Here is a 22,053-nt window from a genome sequence, read left to right on the forward strand (position 1 = left end):
ATGTGTGTCTTTAATCTTGGCTGGTTTTAACTGCAGGATGGTATTGATTAGACCTTGCTAGTCAAGCAGAGCAGAGGAAAGTCTCTCTTATCAGCTCTCCGTGAAACTCTTCCGTGTTCCTCTACTGTTTATTGTGTTTGTCTGGCATGTCTGGGTTTAAAGTACACTGGAAACTTCTCAGCAAGTTAAATATTCACCTCTTGGCCGTTTATTCGGGTCAAACAGTCAGTACTCGGACTGGGTGAGATGCTTATGTGCTTGAGTAATGTAGGGCAACTGATAGGCCCCTTCTTTTCTTCCCTTTAGCTCCAGAGCGACTGACAAAAGTGTTTCTTTGTTTGCTCAGAAAATACCCTTATAGTTTGTATCGGGTAGGATCCAAAAGACCCTACCTCTAAGCTTAGATGCTACTAGACACAGAAGTCAGTATGGAGACCGAGATTAGGGCCGGCCCAAGCCTTTATGGGGCCGTAAGCAGATTTTCATTTGGATGCTGATGCCAGATGCTGGGCCTACATCGTCCACCCAAGCGGCGCATATCTGCATTTGCCCAACAACAGGAATTGATTAACCTAGCATTGGTGTGCCGACTATTCAAATACATGAATAGAAACATCACCTTTACCTGTGTATTATTTATTTATTTTTTTATAATTTTTTTATCATGATATATTGGTGCTCTTGGGGGCCCCCTGGTGGCATTGGGGCCCTAAGTGGCCGCGTAATTCGAGTTAGCGTTGGCCGGCTCTGACCTAGACACACAATACTCAACACTACACTTCGCCCAAGTACTCTCGAAAGAGGTGGGTCTTCAGTTTGCGCTTGAAGACCGTGAGCGAAGTTCGTTCCACCACTTCGGTGCAGGACAGAAATCAGCCTGGACGCTTGTCTTCCGTGGATCTTAAAGGACAGCGGGTCGAGCCGAGCCGTACTTGAAGCTGGAAGGGCTCTTGGTGCAGTTGGGTTTTGACAATTGCCGTCAAGTACAGAGGGGCTGGCTGGTCCAGTCTTGGCTTTGTAGGCCAGGGTCAGGGTTCTGACTCTGATGTGGGCAGCAGCTACAGGAAGCCAATGAAGAGAGAACGCAGCAGAGAAGCTACATAGCTACCAGTGCAGGGCACTTGATGTATATACTATAATACTAACAGTAGTTTGTCTTTCTGTAAATGCAAATTAAAAACCTACGGCAACCTACATATAAGAAAAACAATCATACGGTGAGAGTTTCTGTAAAACAGTAAGATGTTAATTTGGACCAGTAGAGCTAAGAACTGCTCTATCTCTATACAGGGCAGCTCTGCAGCTCCAGTGACTGAATGCAGGTAGAGTTAGACTTGGAGGGAATTAGGACACAGCCACTTATCTAGCTCACTGAATTACCCGCACTTGCTTGTACAGCTGCAGATACACACGTTTACTGTACGTTTACTGCACATGGAGCTTAACAGGTTTTAGTCCCTTGTGATGTTAAAAGGAAAATCTCATAACAGTAAAATGCTAATATTAGAATTCAAAGAGTACTGATACATAAACGTAGCGTATCTGCTGATATCGACCCGATACCATTGTTAACGTAATAAACTATATTAATGTATATAATATAACAATATATATTATTATATTATTAAACTATATATTCACAATGTATAAACATGTACATATTTATTCTTTCTCTTTTTGTTTTACTTTTTATTATATTTTATTTTATTAGTTTTTATTATATTAGTTTTTTTATTCAGTTGCAACTGTAACAACTGCAATGTCCCTCCTGGGATTAATAAAGTATTTCTGATTCTGATTCTGATGTGGGAGAGGCGTAAAGCATCAGGATTGACTCAAACATTACTTTACTAACTTTATAAAACTAGCTATAATTAATGAACACAGATATTAATGAACTGAGCAGCTCCTCCCCTCTTGATTCTCCTTATATGGAAGACCAGCTGTGGCAGTGACGTCATGACCCCCTCGCTCCCCCCCTCGCTCTCCCCCTCGCTCTCCCCCTCGCTCTGGGCTGTCCTCCATTACAGACGGTACAGTTCAGCTCCAGTGTCTCTCTATCGCTGGAAAACGGCAGAAACAGCAAAGCTGTGGCTTTTAAAAACGATGACTGGGATTTAAATGTTTAGTGTAAAATCTAAAAGTGTAATCTGGTGATTTTGGACTCTTCTGGGACTCAAAGCAGTGTTGGTCTGTGTCTGCCTGCCTGCATGTGAGCCTGTGTGTATGTGTGAGAGATCCCCCCGCTCGCTTTTCGTCCCTGCACTGCTCTGGAGTAAATGAGGGGAGCGCAAATACGAAGATATGGCTCCATAATCTCGCTCAGAACACCAAATACTTCGATGAAATAAGGGGACTTTTTTCTGTCCTGCACCAAAGTGGTGGAACGAGCTTCCTCTGGGTGTCCGAACGGCAGAGTCCAACACTCGCTGTCCTCAAATGCAGACTGAAGACCCTCCTCTTCTGAGAGTACTTGGGCGAATAGTAGAGCGGTCTCCTTATTGACTTGTGTTTAGTAGAGTCTAAACTAAATTATTAGTCTATTTAAACTAGCTGAGGTTTTTCTTGGGTAAATAGTAAAGCACTTTTGTAAGTCGCTCTGGAGAAGAGCGTCTGCTAAATGCCTTAAATGTAACTATAAATGGAGGAACCTCTAAAGGTGCTTTGAGGAAAGCAGCAGAGGATTCACATGGCTGAACTGTACTAAAACTAATTTGATCAGAACATAAAAGTTTCAGCTAAATGACGGCCTTCCTCGCCGCTGTTCCCACTGCCCCCTGTGTCCCTTGTTTCGTACGTCTGAGCCTGACTGGCATGCTAATGTTGTCTGTTGCAAATAAGTAGTTTCTGTTATTCTCAGAAGATTAACCTTCTGTTTGTTCATACCACCCCAACCGCTTCAGGGGGGTGCGGAGTTGACGCCGGCGGGCGTCAGACAAAGCCCAATATTGCAGTCTGTTGGGATTTGGAAGCTGCTGTTGTGTGATGTAAACACAAGATGGATGGTTTCACTCTCCCATCTTTTAGTGAATAATGATGAAGCCCCCCTGCAAGCTAACGAAGCTGAACCAGGAGGAAAAGCAGACGCTCGGTCCCTAAGCGGGTGTGGGAGGTGTTTGGTGGAATGAAGCTGTTATCTGGGTTATTTTCAGATTTTCAGACTGTGTTCATGGTCTCTTTGTTCTGAAGTAGGAAGAGCTCTGTGTGTGTGTGTGTGTGTGTGTGTGTGTGTGTGTGTGTGTGTGTGTGTGTGTGTGACTCATTATTTTAGTGCAGTTTCGGAGTTGGAGGCGGAGGGGGAGATGTTTCAGACTGAAGCTGCGGGATGTAGGGGCATCGGTGCTGTCAGAACTTCAGCTCTGTCACACACAGCGACACTTTGAACCGTAACAGGGCTCAGCTGTGAGGAACAGAACAGCTCCCAGCTAGAACCTTATTAGTGACTAAGTGGTGTAATGGATCACAAGACTTGGTTCAGGTCGAATCACAGTTTTTGAGTTACTGATTGGATCGTTTTTCGTGTCAACAAAACAAAAACAAGAACAAAAAGATAAATGTGACGGGCAGTAATTCATTTTTAGCTTTCAGTTTGAAAGTGTTTTGTGTTACTGATTTGTTTGTATGACTTTTTATGGACTTTTTATGGTTCGTTTGTATGAGCGACTTTTATTTTGACGTGGTCTGTTCGTTTATAAGAGGGACTTTTATTTTGACGTGGTCTGTTTGTTCGTGTGTATGAGGGACTTTTATTTTGACGTGGTCTGTTCGTTTATAAGAGGGACTTTTATTTTGACGTGGTCTGTTTGTTCGTGTGTATGAGGGACTTTTATTTTGACGTGGTCTGTTGGTTTGTTTGTATGAGGGACTTTTATTTTGACGTGGTCTGTTTGTTCGTTTGTATGAGCGACTTTTATTTTGACGTGGTCTGTTTGTTCGTTTGTATGAAGGACTTTTATTTTGACGTAGTCTGTTCGCTCGCATGAGCGCCTTTTATTTTGACGTGGTCTGTTTGTTCGTTTGTATGAGGGACTTTTATTTTGGCATGGTCTGTTGGTTCGTTTGTACAAGCGACTTTTATTTTGACATGGTCTGTTGGTTCGTTTGTACGAGCGACTTTTATTTTGACGTGGTCTGTTGGTTCGTTTGTATGAGGGACTTTTATTTTGACGTGGTCTGTTGGTTCGTTTGTATGAGCGACTTTTATTTTGACATGGTCTGTTCGTTCGTTTGTACGAGCGACTTTTATTTTGACGTGGTCTGTTGGTTCGTTTGTACGAGCGACTTTTATTTTGACATGGTCTGTTGGTTCATTTGTATGAGGGACTTTTATTTTGGCATGGTCTGTTGGTTCGTTTGTATGAGCGACTTTTATTTTGACGTGGTCTGTTGATTCGTTTGTACGAGCGACTTTTATTTTGACGTGGTCTGTTTGTTCGTATGTCTGAGGGACTTTTATTTTGGCATGGTCTGTTGGTTCGTTTGTACGAGCGACTTTTATTTTGACGTGGTCTGTTTGTTCGTTTGTATGAGGGACTTTTATTTTGACGTGGTCTGTTTGTTTGTTCGCATGAGGGACTTTTATTTTGACGTGGTCTGTTTGTTTGTTTGTATGAGGGACTTTTATTTTGACGTGGTCCGTTTGTTCGTTTGTATGAGGGACTTTTATTTTGACGTGGTCTGTTTGTTTGTTCGCATGAGGGACTTTTATTTTGACGTGGTCTGTTTGTTTGTTTGTATGAGGGACTTTTATTTTGACGTGGCCTGTTGGTTCGTTTGTACGAGCGACTTTTATTTTGACGTGGTCTGTTGTTTGTATAAGCGACTTTTATTTTGACGTGGTCTGTTTGTTTTCGTTTGTAATTGTGACTTTAATTATGACATGATCTGGGGATTCATTTGGATTAGTGACTTTTATTTTGACATGGTTTGTCTGTGTACATGACTTTTGAAGTAAAACCATAAAGAAAAACATCTAGTGAATAAATAAATAAATAAACAAACAAACAAACAAATAGTATTTGTTTATTTATACACTTTATTAATTACATTTCTGTGTTATATTTCTCTATTTATTTATTTATTATTTGCTATTTTCTTTTTACTTTTTTTATTGATTCATTTTTTTTTTTTTTATTATAATTATTCATTCATTTTAAACCATTTTCTGCATTTCTTTCTTCGTATGATAAAGAAGGGATGTGTTTTTTGCGTTCAGGCTTAACAATCAGGAGAGGGCCCTTGACAGACGCCACTGTGGATGAAGATAGTCGATGGTTTCACTTCACTGGTTAGTGGGACCGTTGTTATGGCGGATCATTGTACGTAGTGATACCTGGGGGGGACGTTGAGAGCTAGGCGTTCAGTTCAGGCTGTAAAAACAAAGCCTCAGACTGGCCAAAACATCAAAGTCTGTGTCCCTCCCATGCTCCTCGACTCGGGCCAAGCAGGACCGGCTCTGTCTGACTGAGAATCAGGGCTAGACCCGCTGCCTTTCAGACAGCAGCACCAACAGCACTGCGCCAGCAGGTCTCTCTGTAAAGCGTAGCACCTTCTGCATGCTCTGATAATGCATTCACATCTAGTCATTAGCGTCTGTGGTGGTGTGGTGTCAGTTCTGTAATGAGGCTTAAAGGAGTAGCTTGCTAATGTGGCTAATGGAAGCTTGCAGACTGCTTCTGTTAAAGGAATATTGGCCTGGTGTACTGCTACAGCACCTCCGTACCTGATTGCAGTGGTCATAACCCGCTCTGTACCAAGAGCCCTTAAAGCCTCAAGTACGGCTCGGCTTGATCCACCATCCTTTAAGATCCACGGAAGACAAGCATCCAGGTTTTTCTGTATTTAGAGGTACCTTTGGATCCTAGCCTCTATAAACTACCTAATCAGAAATGACAAAGGCGGCTCAATGGCGGCTCAATCAACTGCATGGCAAGTGTGTACGTACGCCATACCTGCGCTGTCAGGCAGTCAGTATAGAGGGTATGCAGGTGAAGTCCCAGGTGTTGGGAGTCACTGCGGCCATGCCTACTGAGTGGCAAGAAGACCAGCTGAGTGGCACTCATTTTACAGACTGCTGAAAGCTAAAGAGAAGAGAAGCTAATGGATTTGCTGGAACTCAGAGAAACAGCTGGAATCCAGGCCCTGAAACGTGTAGGAGCTCACTGAGTGGTGGAGTCACGCTCTGAAAACAGGTGGGGAAAAACACAAGCCCACCGTGGTTGTGATTTTAGCGACAGGCTAAGTTTGATTAAAAGGGAAAGCAAGCAAGCCTGGATGAGCCAGTGTAGTAATGAGCCTGAAAACAGTGGGAAAACTCTCGACTAAGACCATTCACTCGACTCTGAGCTCTCAGATTTGAGGCTTTATCCTCTAAACAGGTGGGATTTAAGCGTCAGTTAGCTGGATGTTCCTGACTACACAGCTGTCGAGTCCAGATGTCTTTAACTTGAGCAGATAATCGCCTGTTTCATTCCTGGTTTGTGTGCTTTCCCTAATAAACGCAGCGTCCACAGACAGCGATGTGTGGCCACAGAAGTCTGGAATCACAGTTCAGATGTTTGGAATCACAGTTCAGATGTTTGGAATCATAGTTCAGATGTTTGGAATCACAGTATAGATGTTGGAAATCACAGTTTAAAAATTTGGAATCACAGTTCAAATGTTTGGAATCACAGTTCAGATGTTTGGAATCACGGTTCAGATGTTTGGAATCACGGTTCAAATGTTTGGAATCACAGTTCAGATGTTTGGAATCACAGTTCAGATGTTTGGAAACAGTTCAGATGTTTGGAATCACAGTATAGAAATTTGGAATCACAGTACAGATGTTTGGAATCACAGTTCAGATGTTTGGAATCACAGTTCAGATGTTTGGAATCACAGTTCAGATGTTTGGAATCACAGTTCAGATGTTTGGAATCACAGTATAGAAATTTGGAATCACAGTTCAGATGTTTGGAATCATAGTTCAGATGTTTGGAATCACAGTATAGAAATTTGGAATCAGTTCAGATGTTTGGAATCACAGTTCAGATGTTTGGAATCAGAGTTCAGATGTTTGGAATCACAGTTCAGATGTTTGGAATCACAGTTCAGATGTTTGGAATCACAGTATAGAAGTTTGGAATCATAGTTCAAATGTTTGGAATCACAGTTCAGATGTTTGAAATCAGAGTTCAGATGTTTGGAATCACAGTATAGAAATTTGGAATCACAGTTCAGATGTTTGGAATCACGGTTCAGATGTTTGGAATCACAGTTCAGATGTTTGGAATCACAGTTCAGATGTTTGGAAACAGTTCAGATGTTTGGAATCACAGTATAGAAATTTGGAATCACAGTTCAGATGTTTGGAATCACAGTTCAGATGTTTGGGATCACAGTTCAGATGTTTGAAATCAGAGTTCAGATGTTTGGAATCAGAGTTCAGATGTTCGGAATCACAGTTCAGATGTTTGGAATCACAGTTCAGATGTTTGGAATCACAGTATAGAAATTTGGAATCACAGTTCAGATGTTTGGAATCACAGTTCAGATGTTTGGGATCACAGTTCAGATGTTTGAAATCAGAGTTCAGATGTTTGGAATCACAGTTCAGATGTTCGGAATCACAGTATAGAAATTTGGAATCACAGTTCAGATGTTTGGAATCATAGTTCAGATGTTTGGAAACAGTTCAGATGTTTGGAATCACAGTATAGAAATGTGGAATCATAGTTCAGATGTTTGGAATCACAGTTCAGATGTTTGGAATCAGAGTTCAGATGTTTGGAATCACAGTTCAGATGTTTGGAATCACAGTTCAGATGTTTGGAATCACAGTATAGAAATTTGGAATCACAGTTCAGATGTTTGGAATCATAGTTAAGATGTTTGGAAACAGTTCAGATGTTTGGAATCACAGTATAGAAATTTGGAATCACAGTTCAGATGTTTGGAATCACAGTTCAGATGTTTGGAATCACAGTTCAGATGTTTGGAATCACAGTATAGAAGTTTGGAATCATAGTTCAAATGTTTGGAATCATAGTTCAGATGTTTGGAATCATAGTATAGAAATTTGGAATCACAGTTCAGATGTTTGGAATCACAGTTTAGATGTTTAGAATCACAGTTCAGATGTTTGGAATCATAGTTCAGATGTTTGGAATCAGAGTTCAGATGTTCGGAATCACAGTATAGAAATTTGGAATCACAGTTCAGATGTTTGGAATCATAGTTCAGATGTTTGGAAACAGTTCAGATGTTTGAAATCACAGTATAGAAATTCGGAATCACAGTTCAGATGTTTGGAATCACAGTTCAGATGTTTGGAATCACAGTTCAGATGTTTGGAATCACAGTATAGAAATTTGGAATCATAGTTCAGATGTTTGGAATCATAGTTCAGATGTTTGGAAACAGTTCTCTAAACGCGTTTAGAGGATAAAGCCTCATATCTGAGGGTCGAGTGTATGATCTCAGGAATGTTTCCAGGCTCATTCAGTAGACTGCTTCGTCCAGGTTTGCTTGCTCCTTCATATTGAGAGAAAGAAACCTTGAGACAAACCAAGCCTCACAAGGGAAACCCATCCTCCAGCAAGAATAACGATCGAGCAAAGAAACAGCAGTGAATTAAGAGCTGTGACAAACGTGACAACAGGCCGTAAATGAGGAGCATGTGGGGGAGAGGTGAGAGTCCATGCAGGTGAACAGTCAGATGTGAATCAGTGGACAGATCCAGGGCAGGGCAGCATAGCTGTGGGCAGCAGGGTAGTGGAGAGCCAGGTCTGGCTGCTGAATGTTTGAGTAGTGCAGGATGATTCCTCTGCTGTGTTTCCTTCAGGGAGCTGTGTTTGAGTCGTGGTTATTTCTGGGTGCTGGAGAAGGGAAAGGCGTGTGATTCATCGTGTCAGGATGACGTCTTCTCATACTTTTGCTTTGTTTACCTGTCTGTGTGAAGTGTTGGGTGGACACTGCCACTGATTCTTTACCGTGGGATCACACATCACCATTCAAAAGTTATGAATCATGATCATATTTCCAAAATGTGGAATCATGGTTCAGATGTTTGGAATCACAGTTCAGATCTTTGAAATCATGGCTCAGATGTTTGGAACTACGATTCAGATGTTAAAAAAAGTTTGGTTGAAAAGTTTGGGATTACACTTTAGAAACTGGAAACATGGTTTAGAATTTTGGAATATATAGATATATAGTGTTCATATATATTTATATGTTTGGAATCACAGTATAGATGTTTGGAATCACAGTTCAGATGTTTGAAATCACAGTTCAGATGTTTGAAATCACAGTTCAGATGTTTGAAATCAGTTTAGATGTTTGAAATCGTAGTTCAGATCTTTGGAATCGTAGTTCAGATCTTTGGAATCACAGTATAGATGTTGGAAATCACAGTTCAGATGTTTGAAATCATAGTTTAGATGTTTGAAATCACAGTTCAGAAGTTTGAAATCACGGTTCAGATGTTTGAAATCATAGTTCAGAGGTTTTTGAAATCATAGTTCAGATGTTTGAAATCACAGTTCAGATGTTTGAAATTATAGTTAAGATGTTTGAAATCACAATTCAGATGTTTGAAATTATAGTTCAGATGTTTGAAATCACAGTTCAGATGTTTGAAATTATAGTTCAGAAGTTTGAAATCATAGTTCAGATGTTTGAAATCCCAGTTCAGATGTTTGAAATCCCAGTTCAGATGTTTGAAATCCCTGTTCAGATGTTTGAAATTATAGTTCAGATGTTTGAAATTATAGTTCAGATGTTTGAAATTATAGTTCAGATGTTTGAAATCACAGTTCAGAAGTTTAAAATCATAGTTCAGAAGTTTAAAATCATAGTTCAGAAGTTTGAAATCACAGTTCAGATGTCTGGAATCACAGTTTAAAATGTACAGTTGTAATAAATTCAATTGCTTTCATTTGATGTGATGAGAGTAAATAAACTTTTACAGGAATAAGCTTATTGAACTGGTAAACTGACGCTGTCTTATGGTGAAGCAGAAGACTCAATATTAAATACCAGCTTCCTGCTTATCTGCCAGTATTTGCTGGCAGGTCATTTGTTTTGTCACGGCTGTGTGTTCGCTGGGTGAGTCCTGGTCACTGTGATCTGGTCAGGAGGTCACAGTGTACCCACTACTGCAGTCCACTCTCTCTCTCTTTCTCTCTCTCTCTCTCTCTGGTGTTTTAGCCTCAGTCGTGTGTCAGAGGGCAGCGGTAAATGAGCGTTTTGCTGACGGACAGTTTCAGGCCTGAAAGAAAAACACTGCTGCTGGACAGAAGCCCTCCATCACACACAGATAACCCCTCTGTCCTCTCTCTCTCTCTCTCTCTCTCCTCTCTCTCTCTCTCTCCTCTCTCTCTCTCCTCTTTCTCTGCCTCTCTAATTTTTCAGTTTCAGTTTTTCTCTCTTATTGTGATTGATAATATCAACTGTTGCCATAGCAATATAATACATTTTTCATATATTTAACATCTCTCTTTTCAGAGCCGAGTGACGTATTAGCGCTTTTATTTAGTGATGTGAACAAATCGGCGCTACTGTTGAGCTCAGAGGATAGATTACACCTTACTTACGCTGAAATATGGATTAAATCTCATAACTAACTCTCTCTCTCTCTCTCTCTCTCTCTCTCTCTCTCTCTCTCTCTCACACACACACACACACAGCTGCTCCTCTCTCAGCTCTCAATCCAGCCCAATGACTGATCATCCATTTATCTCTTAAAAAGCTGGTGAAGCTTTTTCTCTGTTAAAGCTTCTGTGTTCGAGCTTCGTCGTGTTTAAGACTCCTTGAGACAGTTTTTTAGGTACACCCCTGCCCAAAAAAAACATTTTTTACTTATTTACTGTAATTACTTATACTAATTTAATTAATCACAGAATATGGATGTGATTAATGCCATTTAAACCTTTTAATAGATTGGCATTACTAAAGTATTATTGCTGTCATGAAAAAAACCTGACTTCTGACTTTTTGACATAGTGCCAGGTGAATCTGGCAGTTGTTCTTTACGTTGTTTTAACATTTCATGATGAACAGACCAATAGAAATGCTCCAAAATGACCTGGAAGAAAATCTTTTTTTAATTGACTTCCATTGAAAGGTAAGTTTTTTTTTTGTTTGTTTGTTTTTTTTTCTTTCTCCTGTAAAGTTGCCGTTCAGGAGATGCCAGGGTTTTGCGTGACCGCGACAATATGCATTATACACTTTATACAGAAATGACATAAAAGGGCACAAAGCCATGTGACATTGTACGCTAGTGCAGTGTGGTCTGGGTCTTCTTATATAATTAAGTAAATAATTAATTGATTTAATCCAATTTAGGATCAATCAGTTCAGTCAGATAAACGAATGAATGAGCAGCACATGAACACTGCATCTGTACGGACGTCAGTGCTGATTTGCAGAGCTGGTTTCTGAAGTGCTGTAGAGCCGAGGCTCCTCCTCTGAGGACGGCGGGGAGTCTGTCAGACTCTGGTGAAGAAGGAAACGCGTTCTTTATGTTTGTGCTTCTCTCACTTCTCTTATCGCCTGATATTTTGAGCAACAGAAGAGGAGATGTAGTTCCTCCTCTGTTTCTCTTAGACTGCAGTGTGTGTCCTCCTTGCTCCACCTTCAGACTGTGCTCCCTAAGTCTGTGTGTTCTCAGACAGTGAGCAGGAGGAGGAGTAGATGAAGCTCAGTGAGCAGTTGTGAGGAGGAGGAGGAAGAGGAGGAGGAGTAGGTGATGAAGCTCAGTGAGCAGTTCTGAGGAGGAGGAGGAGGAGATGATGAAGCTCAGTGAGCAATTCTGAGGAGGAGGAGGAGTAGATGATGACGCTCAGTGAGCAGTTCTGATGAGGAGGAGGAGTAGATGATGACGCTCAGTGAGCAGTTCTGAGGAGGAGGAGGAGTAGATGATGAAGCTCAGTGAGCAGTTGTGAGGAGGAGGAGGAGGAGGAGTAGATGATGAAGCTCAGTGAGCAGTTCTGAGGAGGAGGAGGAGGAGTAGATGATGAAGCTCAGTGAGCAGTTCTGAGGAGGAGGAGTAGATGATGACGCTCAGTGAGCAGTTGTGAGGAGGAGGAGGAGGAGGAGTAGATGATGAAGCTCAGTGAGCAGTTCTGAGGAGGAGGAGGAGGAGATGATGAAGCTCAGTGAGCAGTTCTGAGGAGGAGGAGGAGGAGTAGATGATGAAGCTCAGTGAGCAGTTCTGAGGAGGAGGAGTAGATGATGAAGCTCAGTGAGCAGTTCTGAGGAGGAGGAGTAGATGATGACGCTCAGTGAGCAGTTGTGAGGAGGAGGAGGAGGAGGAGTAGATGATGAAGCTCAGTGAGCAGTTCTGAGGAGGAGGAGGAGGAGATGATGAAGCTCAGTGAGCAGTTCTGAGGAGGAGGAGGAGGAGTAGATGATGAAGCTCAGTGAGCAGTTCTGAGGAGGAGGAGGAGGAGTAGATGATGACGCTCAGTGAGCAGTTGTGAGGAGGAGGAGGAGTAGATGATGAAGCTCAGTGAGCAGTTCTGAGGAGGAGGAGGAGTAGATGATGAAGCTCAGTGAGCAGTTCTGAGGAGGAGGAGGAGTAGATGATGAAGCTCAGTGAGCAGTTCTGAGGAGGAGGAGGAGTAGATGATGACGCTCAGTGAGCAGTTTTGAGGAGGAGGAGGAGGAGGAGTAGATGATGAGGAGTAGATGAGACCAGCACAGGGCTTCACACTTGATCACACTCTAATCTTCACCCTGTGAGTCCTGAGGCCCCCAGCCTTTCCCTTATTGTAGACAGGAGAAATGCACTGATGCATTGTAGTGCGTTGATTTGAAAGAGGTAGTCTAACTGCTTCAGTCGTGGAATATTATAATAAATTATAATTAAGTACATTTACATTTATAGCATTTAGCTGACGCTCTTATCCAGAGCGACTTACACAGTTACTTGTATTACAGAGGGATGGACCAAAGTAGTGTTAGGAGTCTTGCCCAAGGACTCTTATTGGTGTAGCGCAGCACAGTCACCCAGACCGGGAATGAAACCCCAGTCTCCAACATGGTGTAATAGCTCACTGGCAGGTAGTGGTGTTATCCATAGCGCCACACCAACCACTTGATAAATTACTGGATGAATTAAGTAGTAAACCAAGAGAGGCTGTAAATAACTGAGATTTTTCAGATGGGTAAGATGCTTAGAGACAACATGCAGTGGAGTGAAGCCACTCTTACTCATAAATCTAAACTGATCAAATGTGGGGATGGTGTAATTCATCCACTCTCCGGTGCGCTAGTGTGGAAGCAGTTCCTCCAGATATGAATTTTCTAAACAAGTGTGCTGAAATTTGAGATTTTCTGAGGCATGGAAATGTTTACACCATTCATTTATTTATTTGTTTATTTGTTCATATATATTTTTATTATAATAAATGAATACATACATAAATAAATTAGAATAATTGAAGCATTACTCAGAACCATTTCCTTTCGAACTCTCCCTAAAGCAGCTGGAGCTCAGCACGTCAGCTGTTTAGCAGCACGCTCAATGATGGAGGAAGAGGGAAGACTATCCCACCCACCCATGTCTTTACCATCTCTGACATTACATGTTTACATTGCACACTTCCTAATCTCTGTTTTCCTCTTTAGATAGATAGACATTATTACCATGGTTGTACGATGGCATTTCATGAAATTACCCTGGTACATATAAATATACATGGTATTTAACAGTATTGTAAGAGTATCCCATGGTATTCAACAGTACTGTATTAATATAGGTAGATATACAAAGGTACCATATGAATATACAGTGATATATGACGGTACCATATAAATATACCATGGTATTCAGCAGTACTGTATACATTTTTCATGATATTCAGCTGTACTGTATACGTATAGCAAGATATATGAAAGTACTGTATAAGTATACCATGGTATTCAGCAGTATTGTATAAATATACCATGATATTCAGCTGTACTGTATAAGTATAGAAAGAACAAAAGGAACATATGAATATACATTGGTATTCAGCAGTACCGTGTGTATATATATATATATATATATATATATATATATATATATATAGTATTTAGCTGTACTGTATAAATATACCATGCTATTCAGCAGTACCATATAAGTACACCATGGTGTTTAACAGTATTGTATGAGTATACTGTGGTATAAATAAATAAATATAGGTAGATATACGACGGTACCATATGAATATACCATGGTGTTTAGCAGTACTGTATACATTTTTCATGATGTACAGTACAGCTGAATAAGTATAGCAAGATATAAGAAAGTATTTTATACATATACCATGATATTCAACAGTATTGTATGAGTATACCATGGTATTCAGCAGTACCATATAAGTATAGCAAGATATACGAAAGTACTGTATAAACATACCATGGTATTCAAACGCACAGTACAATTTAAATATACCATGGTATTTTTATATGGCACATGTGGTATTCAACATTACTGTATAAATATACCATGGTATTCAGAAGTACTATATAAGTATAGCAAGATATACGAAAGTAGCATATGAACATACAGTGGTATTTAACTGTATTATATCAATATAACATGGTATTCAGCAGTACTGCATGAGACTTCTTGACACTTCTGTCCGTCGTATTTGTAAAACACCTTGAATTTATTATTACATTAAATTGTTATTATTATTTTTTATATTGTGCAGCATGATGAATACCTAAATAGTGTTTTCAGTATTCAAATGCTGACACCTTAAATCGTTGACTGAGCGCTTGAGTACCCATACACGCGTCTACTGGGCATCAGGGGTCACATTCCTGTCCACCTTAATCGTTGGCTCATCAGCAAACGTTGGTATTCGTAGATCATTTCAGCTTCTGACTACATCATTTCTAAGAGTTAACAAGTGCACCAAAGCAGCATCCGCCCCACAGCTCATTTCGTACACACTCTACACTCCGACCTGCCACGGAAATTGAATTTTTAACTCTGAGTGGTTCATTAATCACTGCTGATTTCATGCTAGCTCATCCCACATGCTTTAATTTCCTCTAGCGTGAGCTGATCCATCGATTCCACTTGAAATTCCGCCCACTAAAACTGGCTGTTAGCGATTAGTTTTGGGCTGGGCGGCAGATCGAAATGGGTTACAATGCTGGTTGTGTTTGTTAATGAGATGTTACTCCGTATTTGTCCTGAGTGGAGCCACGCATTTGGATTCATTCACTTTGTCTTTTCTCAAGGATAAGTAATCTGTCTGCTGGCGAGTGTGGAAATGAATGGTATTACTTAATCTTCAGTGCTTCGAGGATGCTTGCAGCTGACAGGGTGATGAACATTCAGCATGGATGGAATGGATCAGCTTAACTGATCACCAGAAAAAAAGAGTATCAGCAGCTTCAGACTAGTATTATGATGTGTTCTGAAGATGGACTTTGTGATCAACCAGAACCAGTCCAGCGTAAACCATCATTTGTTGGGTTTTGAACATGGATTTGCTGGTCAATCAGAACCAGACCAGCATTTCTTGGGGTTTGGGACTTGAATATGCTGGATAACCAGAACCAGACCAGCATAAACCATCATTTGTTGGGTTTTGAACATGGATTTGATGATCACCCAGGACCAGACCAACATTTGTTGGGTTTTATACATGGATTTGCTGGTCAATCAGAACCAGACCAGCATTAACCATCATTTCTTGGGTTTGTGACTTGAATATGCTGGATAACCAGAACCCGACAAGCATAAATCATCATTTATTGAATTTTAAACATGGATTTGGTGATTAACCAGAACCATACCAGCATAAACCAGATTTTTAAGTTTGTGTAGTTAGTGGTGATTTAGGCATCAAATTAGCACCGGGGTAATTAATGGCACTTTATCTTCTACTGTGTAGCTACATTAGCCACATATAGACTGACTTTACACCACTGACCTGTCGCTTTAATGCTTCTGTTTCTCTCTGTTTGTCTGTAGGTACTTTGTTTTGGATCCAGAGCTCAGCCAGCTGCAGTATTTTGTGAATGAGCAGGGGCGGAGCCAGAAGCCCCGTGGAAGCCTCCCTTTGATTGGTGCATCGGTTACCCCGAGCGACGAGGCTCCGCACATGTTCATCGTAAGCTCGGCCAATGGGGAGCTTTTCAAACTTCGAGGTGATTTTTATACTTTGTTTTAATGGAAATAGGCAGTGTGTAACCTGACCGTCCATAAACATTCCAGAGACCATTAGAGAACAGTCTAGAGATGATCAGAGAACAGTCTAGAGATAATCAGAGAACAGTCTAGAGATGATCAGGGAACCTACTAGAGACCGAGGACATTTTAGAGACCATCACAGAACATTTCAGCGACAATCAGAGGATGTTCTAGAGACCACCAGAGAACAGTCTAGAGACCACCAGAGAACAGTCTAGAGACCGTCAGCGAACAGTCTAGAGACCGCCAGCGAACATTCCAGTGATCATCAGAGACCAGTCTAGGGGCCATCAGAGACTATCAGAGACCAGTCTAGAGACTATCAGAGACCAGTCTAGAGACCATCAGAGAACAGCGTAGAGACCATCAGACAACAGTCTAGAGACCATCAGAGAACATTCCGGGTTGTTCTGTGGTGATAACTGTAATGTTTCCTAATGTTTTCAGAGACCATTGGAAAACATTCTAAAGACAATTAAAGAACATGCTGGAGACCATTAGAGACCATTACAGTGATCATTAGGGAACCTTCTAGAGACAAAGGACATTTTAGAGACAATCACAGAACATTTCAGGGACCATCAAAGGATGTTCTAATGGCTATTAGAGAACGTTCCAGTGACCATCACAGACCATTTCTGACACCATCATCTCTATCAGAGATGATAGAGACCGTCAGAGAACATTCCAGAGACCATCAAAACCATTCTAGAAACCATTAGAGAAAATATCAAGACCATCACAGAACATTCCAGAGACCATCAGTGAACCTTCTAGAGACCATCAGTGAACATTCTGGAGACCATTAAAGACCATTGGAGAAGCCTGTAGTTAGTGGAGGCGTGTGATGCCTGTGGGCTGTAAAGCTGATGCATTAGAGAGGGAATCTGCTGGACGATGCTGCAGCTCTGTTGATGATTACACAGCTTTGTTTTCTCTGGTTAAAGATGTGACTGTGGATTAAAGCAGATTTTCAGTCTGCTGGTCCATATGCTTCAGCGTAATACACACTGCAGCGTAATACACACATAATATACACTAGCGCGTAATACACAATGTCCCATAATACACACTGGAGCGTAATACAAACCGATCGTAATACACACTAGAGCGTAATACACAATGTCCCATAATACACACTGGAGCGTAATACAAACCGATCGTAATACACACTAGAGCGTAATACACAATGTCCCATAATACACACTGGAGCGTAATACAAACCGGAGCGTAATACACAATGCAGTGTAATACACACTGGAGTGTAATACACACATAATATACACTAGAGCGTAATACACAATGTCCCATAATACACACTGGAGCGTAATACAAACCGATCGTAATACACACTAGAGCGTAATACACAATGTCCCATAATACACACTGGAGCGTAATACACACTGGAGCGTAATACACACTGGAGCGTAATACAAACCGGAGCGTAATACACAATGCAGTGTAATACACAATGCAGTGTAATACACACTGGAGCGTAATACACACTGGAGTGTTATGCACACTGCATAGTAATACACACTGCAGCGTAATACACACTGGAGTGTTATGCACACTGCAACATAATACACACTGAAGCGTAATATACTGTAGCGCAATACACACTGCGTAGTAATGCACACTGCAGCGTAATGCACACTGGAGCGTAATACACACTGGAGCGTAATACACACTGCATTGCAATACACCCCGGAACGTAATACACACTGAAGCGTAATATACACTTGACCGTAATACACACTGCATTACAATACACACCGGAACGTAATACACACTGCAACATAATACACACTGGTGCGTAATACACACTGCACAGTAATACACACTGGAGTGCAATACACACAGGAACGTAAAACACACTGTACAGTTCATGTGTTCGCGTTGACAGCACTGCTATGAATATATTTCCTGAGATAGAGGCGGTCCCATTAGGGCCCTTTCTCTGGTGCCTTCTCTGGTTCTGTATTCCTGCTGGACCGAGGTCTCCATTTGAACCGCTGCCCACATTCAATTTGAGATCGATGGATTGAACTCCTGCTGAAGGTTTCTGAATTGTTCCCGTCCCGCTGCTTCTCTGACTGGCCTTATTTACATTTCAGGCTCAGGTCTGAGGGAATGGCTCCAGCTTTCTGATATGAATGCCAGCGCTGATGTTTTCCATTAGCTGTCCTTTGTCATGTTTATTAGAGTCTTATGGCTGCTAATGACAGCTGTGCTGAGCGTGACTGCTGTGTAATTATGGGTAATTAAATAAACGCAGGTGTAAACTGCAGAGAAGCTGCAGTCTGGGCTCGGGAGATTAGACCAGGTCAGGATGGAGCTGTGTGGTGACTCTCTTCTGTTCTGGTTTCTGCGTGTGTTTCTGTTCATGGAGTAGATAAGGCACTTCATGCTAATGAATGTCGAGTGACGTCAGCTCTGTTCAGTGAGAAAAGACTGAAAAGAAGCCAAACTGTGTGAAGCAGCTCCTACATCAGCTTTTAAAAGTGTAATTACCCACATCCTCCTTTTCTCTTTTCTAATCTTTTCCCAATGAAGTTCAGTTTTGACATCTGTGAGTTTAAGAACTAAAAACAGTCATCAGTCTTTTTTACTCTGCCAATCCATCCTCTCTTTATCCCCTAGAATTAAGACTGATGTATGTAAATGATTTGAGGTCTGGTTGGCTGGCCTGTACTGTACCTTGTCCAAAAAGGTGTCCTAAAACTGGAAACTTAATTCTGGATATTATTGATATTAGAGCTTCAATCTGGATATTAATGTTATGGAGTACAAACAGTATAGAACTCAGGACACTTGAGTACAAGTACTATAGTCTAAAGACTATACTAGACCAGTCCTAGTACAGAGACCAGGACCAGTCCGATTGTAAATAGTACAGAGACCAGGACCAGTCCGATTGTAAATAGTACAGAGACCAGGACCAGTCCGATTGTAAATAGTACAGAGACCAGGACCAGTCCGATTGTAAACAGTATAGAGACCAGGACCAGTCCGATTTTAAATAGTACAGAGACCAGGACCAGTCCGATTGTAAACAGTATAGAGACCAGGACCAGTCCGATTTTAAATAGTACAGAGACCAGGACCAGTTTGAGTTTGAATAGTACAGAGACCAGGACCAGTCCGATTGTAAATAGTACAGAGACCAGGACCAGTCCGATTGTAAATAGTACAGAGACCAGGACCAGTCCGATTGGAAAAAGTACAGAGACCAGGACCAGTCCTATTGTAAAAAAGTACAGAGACCAGGACCAGTCCTATTGTAAAAAAGTACAGAGACCAGGACCAGTCCGATTGTAAAAAAAGTACAGAGACCAGGACCAGTCCGATTGTAAAAAAAGTACAGAGACCAGGACCAGTCCGATTGTTGATAGTATAGAGACCAAGACCAGTCCGATTGTTGATAGTGCAGAGACCAGGACCAGTTTGATTTTGAATAGTACAGAGACCAGGACCAGTCTTCTTGTAAACAGTACAGAGACCAGGACCAGTCTTCTTGTAAACAGTACAGAGACCAGGACCAGTCCGATTGTAAACAGTACAGAGACCAGGACCAGTCCGATTGTAAACAGTACAGAGACCAGGACCAGTTTGAGTTTGAATAGTACAGAGACCAGTTCCAGTCCGATTGTAAATAGTACAGAGACCAGGACCAGTCCGATTGTAAATAGTGCAGAGACCAGGACCAGTTTGAGTTTGAATAGTACAGAGACCAGGACCAGTCCGATTGTAAATAGTATAGAGACCAAGACCAGTCCGATTGTTGATAGTACAGAGACCAAGACCAGTCCGATTGTAAACAGTACAGAGACCAGGACCAGTCCGATTGTAAATAGTACAGAGACCAGGACCAGTCCGATTGTAAACAGTACAGAGACCAGGACCAGTCCGATTGTAAACAGTACAGAGACCAGGACCAGTTTGAGTTTGAATAGTATAGAGACCAGTTCCAGTCCGATTGTAAATAGTACAGAGACCAGGACCAGTCAGATTGTAAATAGTACAGAGACCAGGACCAGTTTGAATTTGAATAGTACAGAGAGCCAAGAAAAGTCTAAGTACAAGTAGTATAGAGACCAGGACTAGTGTGAGTTTGATGAGTATAAAGAGAAAGACCAGTTTGAGCACAAATACTAAGTACATGTACTATTAATAAGACCAATGATTTGCTGAAACATAACGTGAGATAATCTGTAATGTCAAAAGCAGAATATTATAATACCCTTGTTGTCATAGCAACGATTTATCTCCTCCCCATTTCTCTCTTTCTCTCTCTCTTTAGCGGTGGATGGTAAAGAGCAGCAGATGTGGATCTCTCAGCTCCAGGCCTGTGCCAGACGCCTGTCAGACTCCAGCGCTAAGGTGTGTGTGGATGTGTTTGTGTGTGTGTGCCCATAAGGTTTTATCATTGTGATCATGCACTTTTTGAATTTGGTTTGGAGTAGAGTTTAAACATTAATACCAAAACAATACCATAAACCACACATGGCCCCACCCACAATACAAATTACACGTTACTATTAGAATAAATGTGTAATAAACCCACATAAACATAAAGTCGATGTTCAGTGAGTGTTTTTTTGCCTGTAATTAACTCTATATAACATTAGAATAAACCCAAATAAGCATAAAGTCAGTGGTCAGTGAGAGTGTCTACCTGTAATGAACTCTACATGACATTAGAATAAACTCAAATAAACATAGTCAATGGTCAGTGAGTGTTTTTTTTGTCTGTACTTAACTCTATATAACATTAGAATAAACCCAAATAAACATAAAGTCAGTGGTCAATGAGAGTGTCTACCTGTACTTAACTCTATATAACATTAAAATAAACCCAAATAAACATAAAGTCAGTGGTCAGTGAGAGTGTCTACCTGTACTTAACTCTATATAACATTAAAATAAACCCAAATAAGCATAAAGTCAGTGGTCAATGAGAGTGTCTACCTGTAATTAACTCTATATAACATTAAAATAAACCCAAATAAGCATAAAGTCAGTGGTTAGTGAGAGTGTATACCTGTAAAACTCTATATAACATTAAAATAAACCCAAATAAGCATAAAGTCAGTGGTTAGTGAGAGTGTCTACCTGTAAAACTCTATATAACATTAGAATAAACCCAAATAAACATAAAGTCAGTGGTCAGTGAGAGTGTCTACCTGTAAAACTCTATATAACATTAGAATAAACCCAAATAAGCATAAAGTCAGTGGTCAGTGAGAGTGTCTACCTGTAAAACTCTATATAACATTAGAATAAACCCAAATAAGCATAAAGTCAGTGGTTAGTGAGAGTGTCTACCTGTAAAACTCTATATAACATTAGAATAAACCCAAATAAACAAATTCAGTGGTCAGTGAGAGTGTCTACCTGTAATTAACTCTATATAACATTAGAATAACCCCAAATAAACATAAAGTCAGTGGTCAGTGAGAGTGTCTACCTGTAAAACTCTATGTAACACTCTGTGGATTTTTTCAGTTCCACCTGCAGCTCACCTGATTTACTGTAATGAAGGTCTGGTTAGATAAAACTAGTTGTTTAGAATTGGCAATTCTGGCCTTCCTCCAGGACAGAACTGGGACACAGTATTAATGTTAACACTTTCTCAGGTTTAGTGTAATCTGATTGGTTCTTTTTGTAGGTGAAGAAACTGAAGGACTCTGATGAACATCTATGTGTGGACCGGACCACCAGTAGCCTGGACACGCAGGTATGTAAAATACACACAGAAGGGCAATAGATGGTTGTTAATGAGGTCAGCCTTCTTGGTGAGTGTGTGTTAGAGACAGGTGTGTGTGTGTGTGTGCTTCTGTCATGAAGATGAATTTCTCATGATTACGGGA

General features: G+C 40.9%; 1 protein-coding gene across 2 annotated transcripts in view; it reads left to right on the plus strand.

The window, feature by feature from the left end:
- Nucleotides 1-22,053, plus strand: part of osbpl10a (oxysterol binding protein-like 10a) — an 85,945-nt gene that overhangs the window by 17,420 nt on the left and 46,472 nt on the right. For both annotated transcript variants that reach the window (XM_072674239.1, XM_072674241.1), the window contains exons 2-4: nucleotides 15,962-16,137; nucleotides 20,484-20,563; nucleotides 21,852-21,920. In XM_072674239.1, the coding sequence (XP_072530340.1) occupies nucleotides 15,962-16,137; nucleotides 20,484-20,563; nucleotides 21,852-21,920 (325 nt within the window). The remainder of the gene's footprint in view (nucleotides 1-15,961; nucleotides 16,138-20,483; nucleotides 20,564-21,851; nucleotides 21,921-22,053) is intronic.

Source organism: Salminus brasiliensis, chromosome 2 (assembly GCF_030463535.1).
Source record: "Salminus brasiliensis chromosome 2, fSalBra1.hap2, whole genome shotgun sequence".
NCBI classification, from domain to species: Eukaryota; Metazoa; Chordata; class Actinopteri; order Characiformes; family Bryconidae; genus Salminus; species Salminus brasiliensis.